Source organism: Triticum dicoccoides, chromosome 7B (genome assembly GCF_002162155.2).
Source record: "Triticum dicoccoides isolate Atlit2015 ecotype Zavitan chromosome 7B, WEW_v2.0, whole genome shotgun sequence".
NCBI lineage: Eukaryota > Viridiplantae > Streptophyta > Magnoliopsida > Poales > Poaceae > Triticum > Triticum dicoccoides.
Window position 1 is genome coordinate 568561886 of NC_041393.1, and position 14114 is coordinate 568575999.

The 14114-nt window shown below is 46.0% G+C and overlaps 1 protein-coding gene across 1 annotated transcript; it reads right to left on the reverse strand.

Annotated features, from left to right (window-relative positions):
• Positions 1–11092: 11092 nt before the first annotated feature.
• LOC119338163 lies at positions 11093–11983 on the reverse strand. Its single transcript, XM_037610461.1, has 2 exons — positions 11669–11983; positions 11093–11566 (listed from the first exon to the last, which is right to left on the reverse strand). The coding sequence occupies exons 1-2, from the start codon at positions 11811–11813 to the stop codon at positions 11346–11348; spliced, it is 366 nt and encodes a 121-aa protein (XP_037466358.1). The 5' UTR covers positions 11814–11983; the 3' UTR covers positions 11093–11345.
• Between the last annotated feature and the right edge of the window lie 2131 nt (positions 11984–14114).

The following is a 14114-nucleotide window of genomic DNA, read 5'->3' on the forward strand; positions in this document are numbered from 1 at the left end:
CATGATCTTTCCCTTAGGACGGCTCCCGCCGGGATTTACTCCTTGAAACGTGCTCGTGGCCTTTAACTCTTCCTCTGCTATCTGGAGTTTGTTGATAACCTGTGGGGAAATCAGATTCAACCCGGCCCCGCCGTCAACCAACATTTTTGTGACTTTGAGGTTGCAGATCGTTGGTCAGACCAACAACGGCAAGCACCCTACCGCAGTGATACGGTCGGGGTGATCCTCATCATCAAATATGATGGGTGTGCGTGATCACTTGAGCGGTTTTCGAGAACCTGCCGCTGGCTCCATGGCAATTGACCTCACGTGCCCAAAGTTTAAGTTGGCGGTGAGAGGAGTGCAAAGATGCACCCCAGTCAATACACAGGGCGTCACTGGCCTTCTGGAATTCATGCTTGTTGGTTTCCTCTTCATCCCCTCCATCACTCTCAGCATTGCGATCCTCCTTCTCTCGGCCCCTGCGGGTTTCCCTGGGTTCCGAGGAGCTTTGCCAGGGTGATTTGCTTCACCACCCCGGCCCTTCCCACCAGTACTATTCTCACCTTTTTCCTTATCACATTTCTCATACTCAGTCCTCAGCTTCTTGACGAGCTGCTCAACCTGATGACACTCCTGGAGATCATGGCCCTTGGTCCGATGAATGTTCTCGTACGGTCCATCACTTTTCCCAGCTTTCTCGACAGTCGCAGTCTCCCGGCAGTCAGCGCACGTGACAACTTCCTTGTCGGGGGCTTCAGCCTTAACCTTCTTGTCGGTACTAGGCATGCCTGATCCCTCAGCGGTCATCACCGCTTTATCCTTGTGCTTCTTGTTGCGCTTCATGTTCTTCTTCTTCTGGCTGGTGGTCTCTTCGTCATCCTCTGAGTCGATGTCGATGCAATCTTCCTCTCCAAGAAGTTTCCTCCCCTCCACCACCCGAGCACATTTGTCCACCAAGGTATATAGTTCCTTCACAGTCTTGGGCAACCAAACGTTCATCTTGGAACGTATCCTATGGTTGCGCACATTGGATTGGAAGGCAGCTATCACGGCTGCCGGGTGGATGTCTGGGATATTTCTATGTACTCGGCTAAATCTCTGCAAGTACTTTCACAGAGTCTCTCCTTCTTTTTGCTTGAGAAGTTGCAAGTCGCTAGGCCACCCTAGTTCTTGATTGCCGCCCGTGAAGGCGCCAATGAACTCATGGCATAGGTTATCCCAGGTCGATGGAGTTCTCCGACAGGCGCATCAGCCAAGACCTCACAATTGACTTGAGTGCCAAAGGGAAGTAATTGGTGAACACCCTCTCATCTATTTCCCCGGCAGCCTGAACAGTGATGGTGTAGATGCTCAATAACTATGCCGGGTTCAGTCTCCCATCATACTTCTCAGGTATCTCTGGCTTGACCGTGCAATTGGATGGCCAATGGACTTGTCGTGGCTCATGGGTGAAGGCAGGGAAGCCAACCTCGAAAGGCAGGCACCCGCCATCTCTGAGCAAGGGATAGTCGACGTCGGGGCCGTCGCACCCATTGTGCTGGCAGTGGTTGTCGCGGCGCCGCTCGATGACGACGCGTGCGCCTTCCCTCTACATATCCTCTGGGGCCCGCCATCGGCCATGACGTGCTCGGGGGTCAGAAGAGGCCATCGAGATGTCATCGTGCTTTTGGTTACGTGGCTCCCGTGCTGCTTGCCATGGCGGGGATTGCACTATGCAGGTGGCCCCTTCTGTACGGCCAGCTGCACGAGCTGTTGTCGTCGCCAGGGGAGGCCGTGGCGGGCCAGCTCGTTGTGATCCTCCCGCCTCGGTGAACCCAATCAGGCTTTGGATGGTGGCTCGCCACTCATCCATCTGCTCGGCTGCCGGCGGAAATCTCAACAGCAGCTGAGCCCGCGCCATGGCCTTTGAGGCAGTGCTTGGCATAGGTGATGACGATGTAGACCGCAGCGTCGCTCGGCTCCTGATGGTGCTGGTGGCGACCGTGTCGTGCCCTCGTTGTTGCAAACCAGCCGCTTGGACGGTGTGGTAGCGCGGTGGAGGCGCTTGAGGGCCAGCGGCTCCATTGGGCACAGTAGCTGGGTCAGCCCGTTCTGGGGGTGGCGTGTGCCCTGCGGTCGCTCCCGCAATGGGGGCAGCCGAAGGGTTGCAATTCGCCCCAGAACGAGCGCCACCACTGCGGTTGTGCTCTTCGGTGAGGAGCGAGGGTGCATACAAAATAATCCCTCCATCCGTACCTCATGGAGCAGGGCCACTGGGATGTTGATGATGATGTCCTTCCCCGGTGCCTCCCGCTTCTGCTTCGGCCATATGGGAGGTGGTGACAATGTTGCTTGCGCCGACCACATCCCCCGCAGCATCCACATCCTCACACGTCCCCGCATTCCCCGCGACGTCGGTGGTTGCAGGTGGTGGAGCCTTCGAGGTGGACGGGTGATTTGCAGCTCCGGGCTTCTTCTTGGGTGCCATAGTCGATGACGTTGTCGATGATGAAAATGGCGATGAAGATGACGCGCTACTGACGCTCTCGAGTTCACGCAAGTGCTCCCCCTACCTGGTGCGCCAAAGATGTCATCGGAAACCATGGCCACCTATGAGTCCATGAGCCCCTTTTGGTTCGGCGGGGGCATGGCCACATTGCACAAAGAGCGGAGAAGCGTAACACAGCACGACAGAGATCACCTGGGCAGTTTTACCCAGGTTCGGGCCGTCGTGAGGCATAAAACCCTACTCCTGCCTAGGTGGATTGATGGTGGAAAATGGTGGTGGACGCTGCACAATTGCCCGATAGGGGTGCGTTGGGACAAAAGTGGCTACGCGTATATGTATGGGTGATGGTCCGAATGGCCGAATCTCCGAGCCTCTGGATCCAGAACCTCTCCAACCCCTTCTACGGTTTCCATGGGCCTCCTTTTATAGATTAAGGGGTCACCACAATGGCAAATCAGTCTTTACATACTAATTAGATAGCAAACAGTGCTACCATACCTAACTCTGCAGGCTGACAGAGCGCATTAAATATGTCATCGAGTGTCACATCACAGCATGCCCGACAACCCTTGTCGGGCTGTTTGGCCAGCTTCACGCCTGCTTGCTTGACACGTCTCAGGACGGGTGTCATATGGAGGTGTTTGCTGTAGGAAGCGGCTACCATGTGGCAAAAACTAGGCACTTAGTCACCTTGGGGCTTGACACCGAACTGATCTATGACTTGCATTGCTTGTGAGGTAGAGCTGTGGAGTGACTTGCCTCTGCAAGCCCCGGCATGCCTACCGGGACGATCTGGAAGTTTGCTTCTGGGGCAAACCCAACCTTGCTAGGCTTGCCTGCCTGGCAAGGGAGGTTCTTTCCTTGGCGGTATCTTGCTTCTCTGGCTCATCTTGTTCTTATTGATCTGCACTTTGACCCTTCGAAAAATTGATCCCTTTTGCTTGGTCCGATCTTGGTGTTGTAATCTTGTCCTTGGGCCTGTGCACAATCCGGGCAACGGACCCAGGGTTTGTTGCACTGACACTTATGATTGAAACTCTAGCAAGTATCCGCAACTACTGAAGATCATTAAGGTAAAACCCAACCATAGCATTAAGTATCAAGTCCTCTTTACTCCCATACGCAACAACCCCCTTACTCGGGTATGTGCTTCTGTCACTCACGCCACCCACCATAAGCGAATCATGAACATATTGCAACACCCTACAACGGGGATCCCTCACGTTTTCGCGACATGGAGGGGACCATATGAGAACACCAAAATAAAACATACAACTCACACCAATCACGATCATCAATTAACCCATAGGACAGAACGGATCTACTCAAACATCAAAAGATAGCCATAGATCATTGGGGAATAATATATAGCATTGAGAACCATGTTTAAGTAGAGATTACAACAGGGAAAAGAGAGGTTATACCGCTGCATAGAGGGGGAGAGAGTTGGTGATGACGACATCGAAGTTGTTGGTGTAGATCATTGTCATGATGATTGCCCTAGCGGCGCTCTGGCGCCACCGGGAGAGAGAGGGGGAGAGAGCCCCCCCTCCTTCTTCTTCCTTGGACTCCCCCGTAGATGGGAGGAGAGTGATATGTCTCTTTCGTATCTATAATTTTTGATTGTTTCATGCCAATATTATACAACTTTCACATATTTTTGGCAACATTTTATATGATTTATTGGACTAACCTAGTGATCCAGTGCCCAGTGCTAGTTCCTGTTTGTTGCATGTTTTTTGTTTCGCGGAATATCCATATCAAACGAAGTCCAAACGTGATAAAAAATTTACGGGGAATTATTTTGGAATATTTGTGATTTTTGGGAGGCGGAATCAACGCTAACAGAGGCCCACGGCCTCCACAACCCACCAGGGCACGCCGGACACCCACTGCCGCGCCCATGTGTCTTGTGCCCTCCCCGTAAGTCGGTTGGGGCCCTTCTTCGGGCGCAAGAAATATACTTTATGGGGAAAATCGTGTAAAAATTTCAGCGCAATCGGAGTTACGGATCTCCAGGAATTTAAGAAGCGGTTTTCGGCCAGATCTGGTGAGTGCAAAACAAAAGAGAACAAAGAGGTAGATCCAATCTCGGAGAGGCTCCTGCCCCTCCAACGCCATGGTGGCCATGGACCAGAGGGGGAACTCTCCTCCCATCTAGGGGGGGCTAAGGAAGAAGAAGAAGGAGGGGGCTCTCTCCCCCTATCTCCCAGTGGCGCCGGAGTGCCGCCGAGGCTAGGATCGTGACCGCGGTCTACATCAACAACCTTTCTACCGTCAACACCAACTCCCCCCCCTCTATTCAGTGGTGTAACACCCCTTCTCCCTGATGTAATCTCTACTTAAACATGGTGCTCAACTCCATATATGATTTCCCAATGATATTTGAGTAGATATGTTTTGTCCTATAGGTTAATCGTGATATTGTTTGGTATGATTGCATATTTTTATTTATGGTGATGTCCTACGGTCCCCTCCGTGTTATACAAATGTGAGGGATCCTCACTGTAGGGTGTTGCAATATGTTCATGATTCGCTTATTGTTGGTTGCGGGAGTGACAGAAGCCTAAACATGGATAGGTGGTTTGTTGCATATGGGAGTAAAGAGGACTTGATACTTAATGCTATGGTTGGGTTTTACGACCTTAATGATCTTTGGTAGTTGCGGATGCTTGCTATAGTTCCAATCATAAGTGCATATGATCCAAGTAGAGAAAGTATGTTAGCTCATGCATCTCCCTCATATAAAATTGCAAGAATGATTAGCGGTCTAGTTATCAATTGCCTAGGGACAAATGACTTTCTTGTTGACAAAAGCTATCTAATTTTATTACCTTGCATTTCATTCGTAGTTTTATTCACGCAAAGTACTCGTAGTTTTAGTCTTGCAAATTAGTTTCATATTTGTTTTAGGTAAAGCAAACGTCAAGTGTGCGTAGAGTTGTATCGATGGTCGATAAAACTTGAGGGAATATGTGTTCTACCTTTATGTCCTTGTTGGGTTCGACACTCTTATTTATCAAAGAAGGCTACAAATGATCCCCTACAATTGTGGGTTATCAGAGTGTTCCCCCTCCTGTCCATGGCCTCCATGGTGACGAAGGGGCAGGAGCCCCTCCGAGATTGGATCACCCTCTCTGTTCTGTTCTGTTTCACATTCATGTTTTCTGGCCCTTCACCATCTCTTAAATTCCCAGAGATCCGTAACTTCGACTGGCTGAAATTTTCACACAATTGTTTTCCATAAATTATCTTTCTTGCACCCGAAGAAGAGCCCAAACCGACTTAAGGGGATCCCACAAGACACCTGGGCGCACCAGGGGGTGCCCGGTGCCCTGATGGGTGGTGGAGGTCGCGGGCATCCGTTTACGTTGATTCCAACTCCCAAAAATCACATATATTCCAAAATAAATCTCCGTAAATTTTTATCGCATTTGGACATCATTTGATATGGATATTCTACGAAAAAAATGCAACAAACAGGAACTGGCACTATGCACAGGATCAATATGTTAGTCCAATAAATCATATAAATTGTTGCCAAAAGTATGTAAAAGTTGTATAATATTGGCACATGAAACAATCAAAAAGTATAGATATGACAGAAACGTATCAGGTAGCAAGTGGTAAAACGGAGCACTAACAGTATTGCAATGCTTGAAAACAAGGCCTAGGGTTCATACTTTTACTAGTGCATTAACATAATTGAATCATATAACAATCCCTCAACGTGCGGCAAAGAATCACTCCAAAGTTCTTACCTAGCAGAGACAATAAGATGAAATTGTTTGTAGGGTATGAACCCACCTCAAAGTTATCCTTTCTGATCAATCTATTGAGCTATTCCTATAAGTGTCACGAATAGACCTAGAGTTCATACTAAATAACACCATATGATACACATCAACCAACTGTAATGTCACCTAGCACTACAAAAAAACAATTCCTTGATGATACGTGTTTTTTATAGTAGGTCACGTTTTCTGTCATGCATGTACATCCATGACAATTTTATGACATAATCAAGATAGTCATTCATGTGCTGTCATAGAAGTGTTCCATGACAATACCAAAATTATCATCACGAGAGTGTCCACTTCCATGACGATAAATGGTGTATCATGGAAGTGCTTTCGTCAAGGGTAACCGACACGTGGCACCCACCATACTGGGTCGCTGTTAACCTATCTGGTTCTGGTTTGGATCCAATAACCTGTTAATGGCCCGGACCAATGGGGATTTTCCACGTGTAAAATTCTCAATGGCTAGAGGAACCACGTGTTTGCTCAACGTTGGGACAGATGGCATCTACCCATTGGATGGGAGGCGCCTATGATATGTCGACACGTGGCACGGCCAGACAAAGGCCCATTCAGGTGAAAAGGCCGGCCCGTTTGACTTGGTCAAAAGGTAGCGGGCCGGCCCGAGGAAAGCATGTTAACGGCCTACTCACATATAGCCCATTTATAGCCCGCTAACTCATGACCCATTATGGCATATCTGAATTAGGCCCAGTAGCATCATCTGGGCCGTCCAATATAATTCCAACCCATTCTAACTTTCGGCCCATGTATGGCCCATGATGTCTTTCGGCCCATACGAGGCCCTTTGTAACTCTAGGCCCATTAAAGGCCCGTGGTGAAACTGGCCCGTAGTGAACAGTGTATCGCTTTATACCCATTAACAACCCATTATTCTGGTGGGCCATTTCCAGCCCGTGTTAACTTTCAGCCTTCTAAGGGCCCATTTATTTTTGGGCTCATTTCCAGCATTCAGTTACTTACGGTCCGTTACTGGCATGTTTCGCTTATGGGCCAAATTCAGCACGTGGTTATAGTAGGCCCGTTTATGGCCCATTAACATGTTAGGCTGTTTTCATAGCGTCATCAAATACGGCACATTAACGACCCATGATGGTTGTCGATAGAATTAAACCCGTTATACATTTTGGCCTATTAACAGCCCGTTATAGTCGGGCCATAAACAGACGATTTCCACTCTAGCCCGTCTACGGCCCATCTAATGGACCGTTATTGGTCTATGAATAGTACGACCCATGTTTGGCCAATTGATCATACGACTTGTAGAAGACACATTGATTATACGACCCGTAGAAGGCCCATGGATCCTGCGACCCATACAAAGCGCATTCTCACTACAGGAGGGAACAGGACAATGGTTACAACGGTCTGTATGTTGCCCATGATTAATGTGGCTTGTTTATAAAAAATATGTTATTGTGGCCACTAGAAAAATACGAAAAAAGAACTGCAATGCTACAAGCAAACAACTAAATAAAACAAAAGAAAATAAATAAGCAAGCAACTAATGCTAGGCTATTACGGCTTTTACACATATTACATCCACTAGGCACCAAAGTTCGCCACATGCAAATATAGGGAACAAAGCAACATATTACATACACTGGCCGTCTAAATTGGCCACCAGTGCAAATAAACGCGGCGGCAAAACAAGTCCATAACTAGAACAACTTCGGAAGAGCTCAAAAAATGTTATCCTGGTTAGCCACCATGTTGGCGATAAGCTTAGCGAGCTACACAACCGTGCCTCTCGTGAAAGCAAAACCGTACCTCTCGCGAAAAAATAGAAAACACATTTTTTTTCCTTTTTCGAGAGGCATGGCCATGACTCTCGTAAAAGCACAATTGTGCCTCTCGCGAAATCAAAACCGTGACTCTCGTGAAAGGAAAAAAACAAAAAACACATTTTTTTCGTTTACGAGAGGCACGATCGTGACTCTCGCGAAAGCAAAACCGTTACTCTCGCGGAAGCAAAACCGTGACTCTCGTGAAAGGGGAAAAAACGAATTCGATTTTTTTTTCAAAAATCTAGGAAAGACCGGTGGAAAACCAGAACATCGAAAAATCCCAGGAAAAAACCATTAAAAGACCGAAAACGTGCAAAAAAATAAAATAAAAAACAAAATCCGAAGGAAGCGCTCAGAGCTCGACACGTAGCGAATGACTGAGAGCGCGCCAAGTGACGCTGATCGTTGCGAGCCTCCCAAAGAAGAGCTCGCTAATTAGTTGCTCTCGTGAAAATGTTTTATGCAAATATTTGTCTGTTAAAACTGTTATACATAAAGCTGATGATCAACAAATCAAAAAAAAATAAATTTAAACTTGTCTATCATATAAAATAATTTAGTAAAACCTAAGTAATAAATGAATTTCAGATATTTTTAGAACATAAGTAATAAAATAGTGTTACAAATATTAGTGTGTTAAAAATATTATACATAAAAATGATCATTAGTAAATAAAAACAATAAAGTATAAACCTATGTATTATATAAAAATATTTAATTAATACTGACATTCAAAACATTTATTAAATAAATATGTTAAATGAATCCATAAAAAAATATACTCGCGTCTTATATTTAAATTATAAAAATACTAAATATTTATGATTATTCACTTGTCTATAATTTGTACTCATGGCTTATATTCAAAAAATTATATAAGTTAAATATTCGATACTATTGAATATTCATATCAATAGTTAAAATTAAATTACAATTTTTTGTAGTTATACCAAAAATATAATTTATAAATATACAGATATTTTTTAAAGAATACATAAACAATTTAAAAGTAGGTTAGTTTGTTTTTGTGTACAATATTTATAACACAAATAAGGTTATTTTTATTATTGAAATTATAATTTACATACTATCTACAAATTTCTATAAAAAAAAGAATAGGTGTAAAATGAGCTGCACTGGCCGTTGCTCATTTCAGCTCCATGACCGATTCTCAAAAAAAAACTCCACGAGAAGTACATTAAAACTAGTTATCCATATGTATTTTGTGGACGTGCATTTTGTAGTGGCTAGCGCGTCTTTTGTGGCACCCTCTGGGCTTTGGTTCGATGCATAGCGGCCTCACATTTTTGTTATGATTTTCACTCTATAATAATAGGTGGGATATGGTCCAATACATATATAATATAGTTCGCGAGTACTGATATCTGAACGTGATGGATGGAGTGGGTAGACTATCGAGTGTTCAGACGTGTCGTCCTCATTTTTTTGGTTCTAATTTTCGCTTACAGTGGCTGGTTTTTTTGCAAATAAAAAATGCAAGGGGGTTTTGTGCAAAAAACCATTGCTGTGGTCGGCTTTTCCGCAAATAAAAAATACAAGGGAGGTTTATGCAAAAATGCTTGACAAAGCACTGTTCCTCACTGCCATGTGGGCCCATACACATGGATACACCCTCATATGCATTTTGTGACCGCATGTGCCCGCTTGAATCAAGTTGAGTAACTGAAAGTCCGTATTCTGAAAGTTCTAGTACTAAACTGAACATCCAACATAAGTTCTATGACTTTCGATGATATTACCTCCTTTATTTATTAGGTTGTAGATTTATCTTGTCTTGATATGTGTGATATTACGCATAGTAGGGAAGAATGGGAAAAGGGAGGCGACGACTCAGTTCAGCGCACAGGATCGATTAACTCCACCTTTTGCCTAGGTACGTGCGTCTGATACCGTTTCCTCACTGGGATACCAAACAAGACTCTCTCCTCGTTAATTAACATGCCACCTCGGTTTTTTGCTCACGTGGCAGGCTTACACCGATCTAGGGTGGAGCACTAGGAGAGGCATCACGGGGATACCAAACGAGACTCTCTTCTCCTTAATTAACATGCCACGTCAGTCTTTTGCTCACGTGGCAGGCTTAGCACCGATCCAGGGTGGAGCACTGGGAGAGACCTGAGTAACTAGCTATGTTACTCAAATCATCTCTCTCATTAAATCATTGTCACATAAGCAAATTTCATAAGATGGACCCTATGTTACTGCTGAATTTACTCCCACTATGAATTGTCTAATTGAACAACGAAACCGAAATATTAATGACATCAACGAGAGATGAATGGGACATTAACAACCATTCGGTTTCATTTTCCACTAGCGCAAAATATTTCAACTTCTTTCTTCTAAAGCATTAACGTGACACATGAGACTATGGGATTTTTCTATGAATTATTGAATATAACAATTGGGTTAAAGCCCTAATTCCAACGGTTTGGTGCACCCCAGATGGACAGTAAATTCAAAACAAATATACTAACATCCAAATTTCATACTCGGAGACTTATATTGACAAGATTGTGTTCGGTTTTGCTTCCAAATGGCATCCCTAACTGGGGATATTTTGTCCTCCGTGTGCAAATTACAAGTACTAAACACAGTGCCTTATTTAAATTACGGGTTAATTGGATAAATGCAGTGGCGGAGCTAAGGAAGAAGTTCAGGGGGGGCAAATGATAAAACACACAGACCTGAGGGGGCCAAATGCTAAATTTATCCTCATCTAAACCCTTTAAAAAAAATTCCTTCATACTTTTTGCTAAGGCTGGGGGGGCCACGGCCACCCCAGGAGCACACATAGCTCCGCCACTGGATAAATGCCACTCGAATTTTGATGATTCCTCGAAACGCCGCTGCAATTTTCAAACTTTGAAAAATGCCACTACAAATTTTGCAAACTTTGAAAGTCTAGACTTTGAAAAATGCCAATGGAAATGGTTTGAAAATTGCAGACTGCAAATACATGGATGCCCAGGAACATACGGCATTTTAGTGTATGCAGTGTCTGAATTCCATTTTATCCGCGTATATTGTGGATTGCTTGGTGTACATACTTATATTTTCCCGTATAGCAGGATAATCTGGTACCTGCTGACTAAACGTAGCTTGATAATTCAAGAACTTACGAAGCACACATTAGGTAAACATATCAGGCCGATACTCCGATACCGACAAAAGTTAGGCAAACAATTTCTGAAACTGCAACACTACAGAGATACTAGCAGTACCACCCGGAGCAAGATCAGTACTTTAGAAGCTGAGCACCGAGAGAAGAATGGTAGTGCTGAAGACCAGTGCCAGAACGGAGGTCACCGGGTCCGGCAGCGCCACAGCGCCGCCGTTCTTGGTATTGTGCGGCCTCGTGTTCGCCGCACCGCCACCGGTGTTCCTCCCGCCGCCACTTGCTCCACCGCCGGGGCCACCACCTGCCATGTGCTCCAGCTTCCCCAGGAGCCTCCTGCCTTGGGTTTCTGGAAAGTAAGCGGCAATTCCAGGAATACTTTTGTAAGGGTGAACTTTAAATATCAAGAAAGTTTAGAGCAAATAGGGGATGATGTACACAAACTACTGACCATGCAATCTCTGCACCTGGAGATGAGGCCTCAGATGATGATGAGCTGCATCAGGCATGGTGCCTCTCCGAGCTGCTTCACACCATATGCCATGGAGAGCAAAGGTGAGGAGGATGAGGAAGAGAGCGAGAGCACCTTTCTTCATCTTGGGGCGGACTTGGTTGCCAACAGAGAAACTCCGATGTGGAGTGTGTGCGGAGGCTCGTCTTTTAACTGCTGGAGATAGCTACTCCACAAGTTAAGTGCATGTTGGTACCAGTTCAGCTTTGTTCTTTCTATGACAGACACTCTGTTGGGAGGTGGAGACGCTCTGTGCTTGTGCCTTTCTCACTCCTTTTGACATTTCACAAAATCAGGATTAATACTCTCTGATAACCTTGCTGGTTAGCAGCACCACCTCCAAAACATGCAACAGTATCAAATGCTTTTGTTACAGTGCTACTTGGCATCACTGATGTTTCTGCTGGGGGATAAAGAGGGTGCAAAGCAAAAAAGCCACCGCAAGGAGCACATGTGGTGGCACACAGAGATTCCCTGATGCTCCTTGAAGATTTGCCAGCTATGGCCTGGTAGTAGATTTTTTGGAGGGAACTGTTGCCTAGGAGTACATGATTTTGGGACCACGGGCAGGCTGTAATGTGAAAAATCCTGAAATTCGTTATCTTTTTTGGCGAATACACAGGATGCATATCATTCCATTGAAATTGGTTCTCTCATCTCTTTTCTTTTTGTTAGTGACTACACGAAAGGAATGTACGATCAGAAGGTGATATATACGATGTGATCTTTGGCTTTGTGTGATGTCGTTTTAGCTGAACTGTGAGTGGTCCTTTGAGCCCAAGTTTCAGACGTGACATTTTCTTCAGAAGAACAGTTATATCAGTACAAAATAGCAAGGACAACAGCTGTATCAATAAAAAAAAAATATCACGCATTGTGAAAAATTAAACTGGAGAACTTATCCAGGTTAAGCACATCAACCTTGACGATGTTCTTCATGATTTTCCGGCGGTGCGCGCCTCGTTCCCGATGCGCTACCTTGGGCTCCCGTTATCCGTCAAGCGCCTCAAGCGAATCCACTTCCAGTACCTTGAAGATAAAATTGCGGGCAAGCTCCCTCCCTGGAGGGAAGACATGTGGCCTCTGCTGGCCGTGTGGTTCTTGTTAAGGCCGTCCTAACTGCCATTGCTATCTACCATCTCACGCCGCTCGACATCCCAGTGGAGGTCCTCAAGAAAATCGATAGTATTCGCCGTGCATATCTTTGGGCGGGCTCAGACAAGGTGTCTGGAGGAAAATGCAAGGTTAACTGGGAGCTCGTCTGTAAGCCCAAGGACAAGGGTGGGCTCGGAGTGCTTAACCTGGATAAGTTCGCCAAGGCTCTGCGGCTTCGACGGCTACGGTTTGAATGGACTGACAAGAGCAAGCCATGGATAGGCATGGGGACGCCATGCACGGAGGATGATCGACACTTCTTTGCGGCTGCCACTACGGTCCTTGTTGGCAACGGACGAACGGCGCAATTCTGGAACTCGTCGTGGCTCAATGGCTTGCGCCCCCGTGACATCGCGCCGGACCTCTTTCACCTTTCTCGCAAGAAGAACCCATTGGTCCAGCAAGCCATGACCAACAACGTGTGGATCACTAATATTGATGGCACCAATGATTTGTCCATCGCGCATATCGAGCAGTTTGCTGACCTTTGAGAAAAATTATCATCGGTGGCCCTTGAGGAAGATGTGGAAGACTCCATTACTTGGAAGTTCACTAAGGATGGGATTTATTCTGCTTCATCGGCATACAAGGCACAATTTGAAGGTCTCATATCCTCTGATCTTGTCAAGTCTGTGTGGAGGGCCTGGGCTCCCCCGAGGTGCAAATTCTTTGCTTGGCTCGTTCTTCAAAACAGAATATGGACATCAGACCGCTTGATCCGTCGTGGCTGGCCCAACTGCGGCTTGTGTCCCCTTTGTAAGCAAGCACAGGAGTCCGCTGCTCACCTACTATTCCAGTGCCGCTTCACATTGCGCATTTGGAACGACATTCTTCCGTGGCCTGGAATGCACCACATCTCTACTACTACATGGACGGTGAGCGCTTCGGTCAAAGAATGGTGGGACAGCAACCTTCAGATTCGTCTCGGCTCTCCCAAAGCCCTAGCCTCATTGATGATGCTCATCTCTTGGGAGGTTTGGACTGAGAGAAATGCTAGAGTCTTTCGCAACGTGGCGGTTCCATCGGTGGTCATCATCAACAACATCAAGCATGAGGCGTCGCTTTGGGTTTTGGCGGGTGCCAAGCACTTGAGTATTGTAATGCCGCGAGAGTAATTTTCCTTTGTCTGCCGCTTGCGGCTTCTGTCTAAAACCTTCTCCCTTATTTAATGAAATGGCAAGTCTTTTGCCTCGTTTCAAAAAAAAAAAAAAACTGGAAAGGTAGTGCCCTC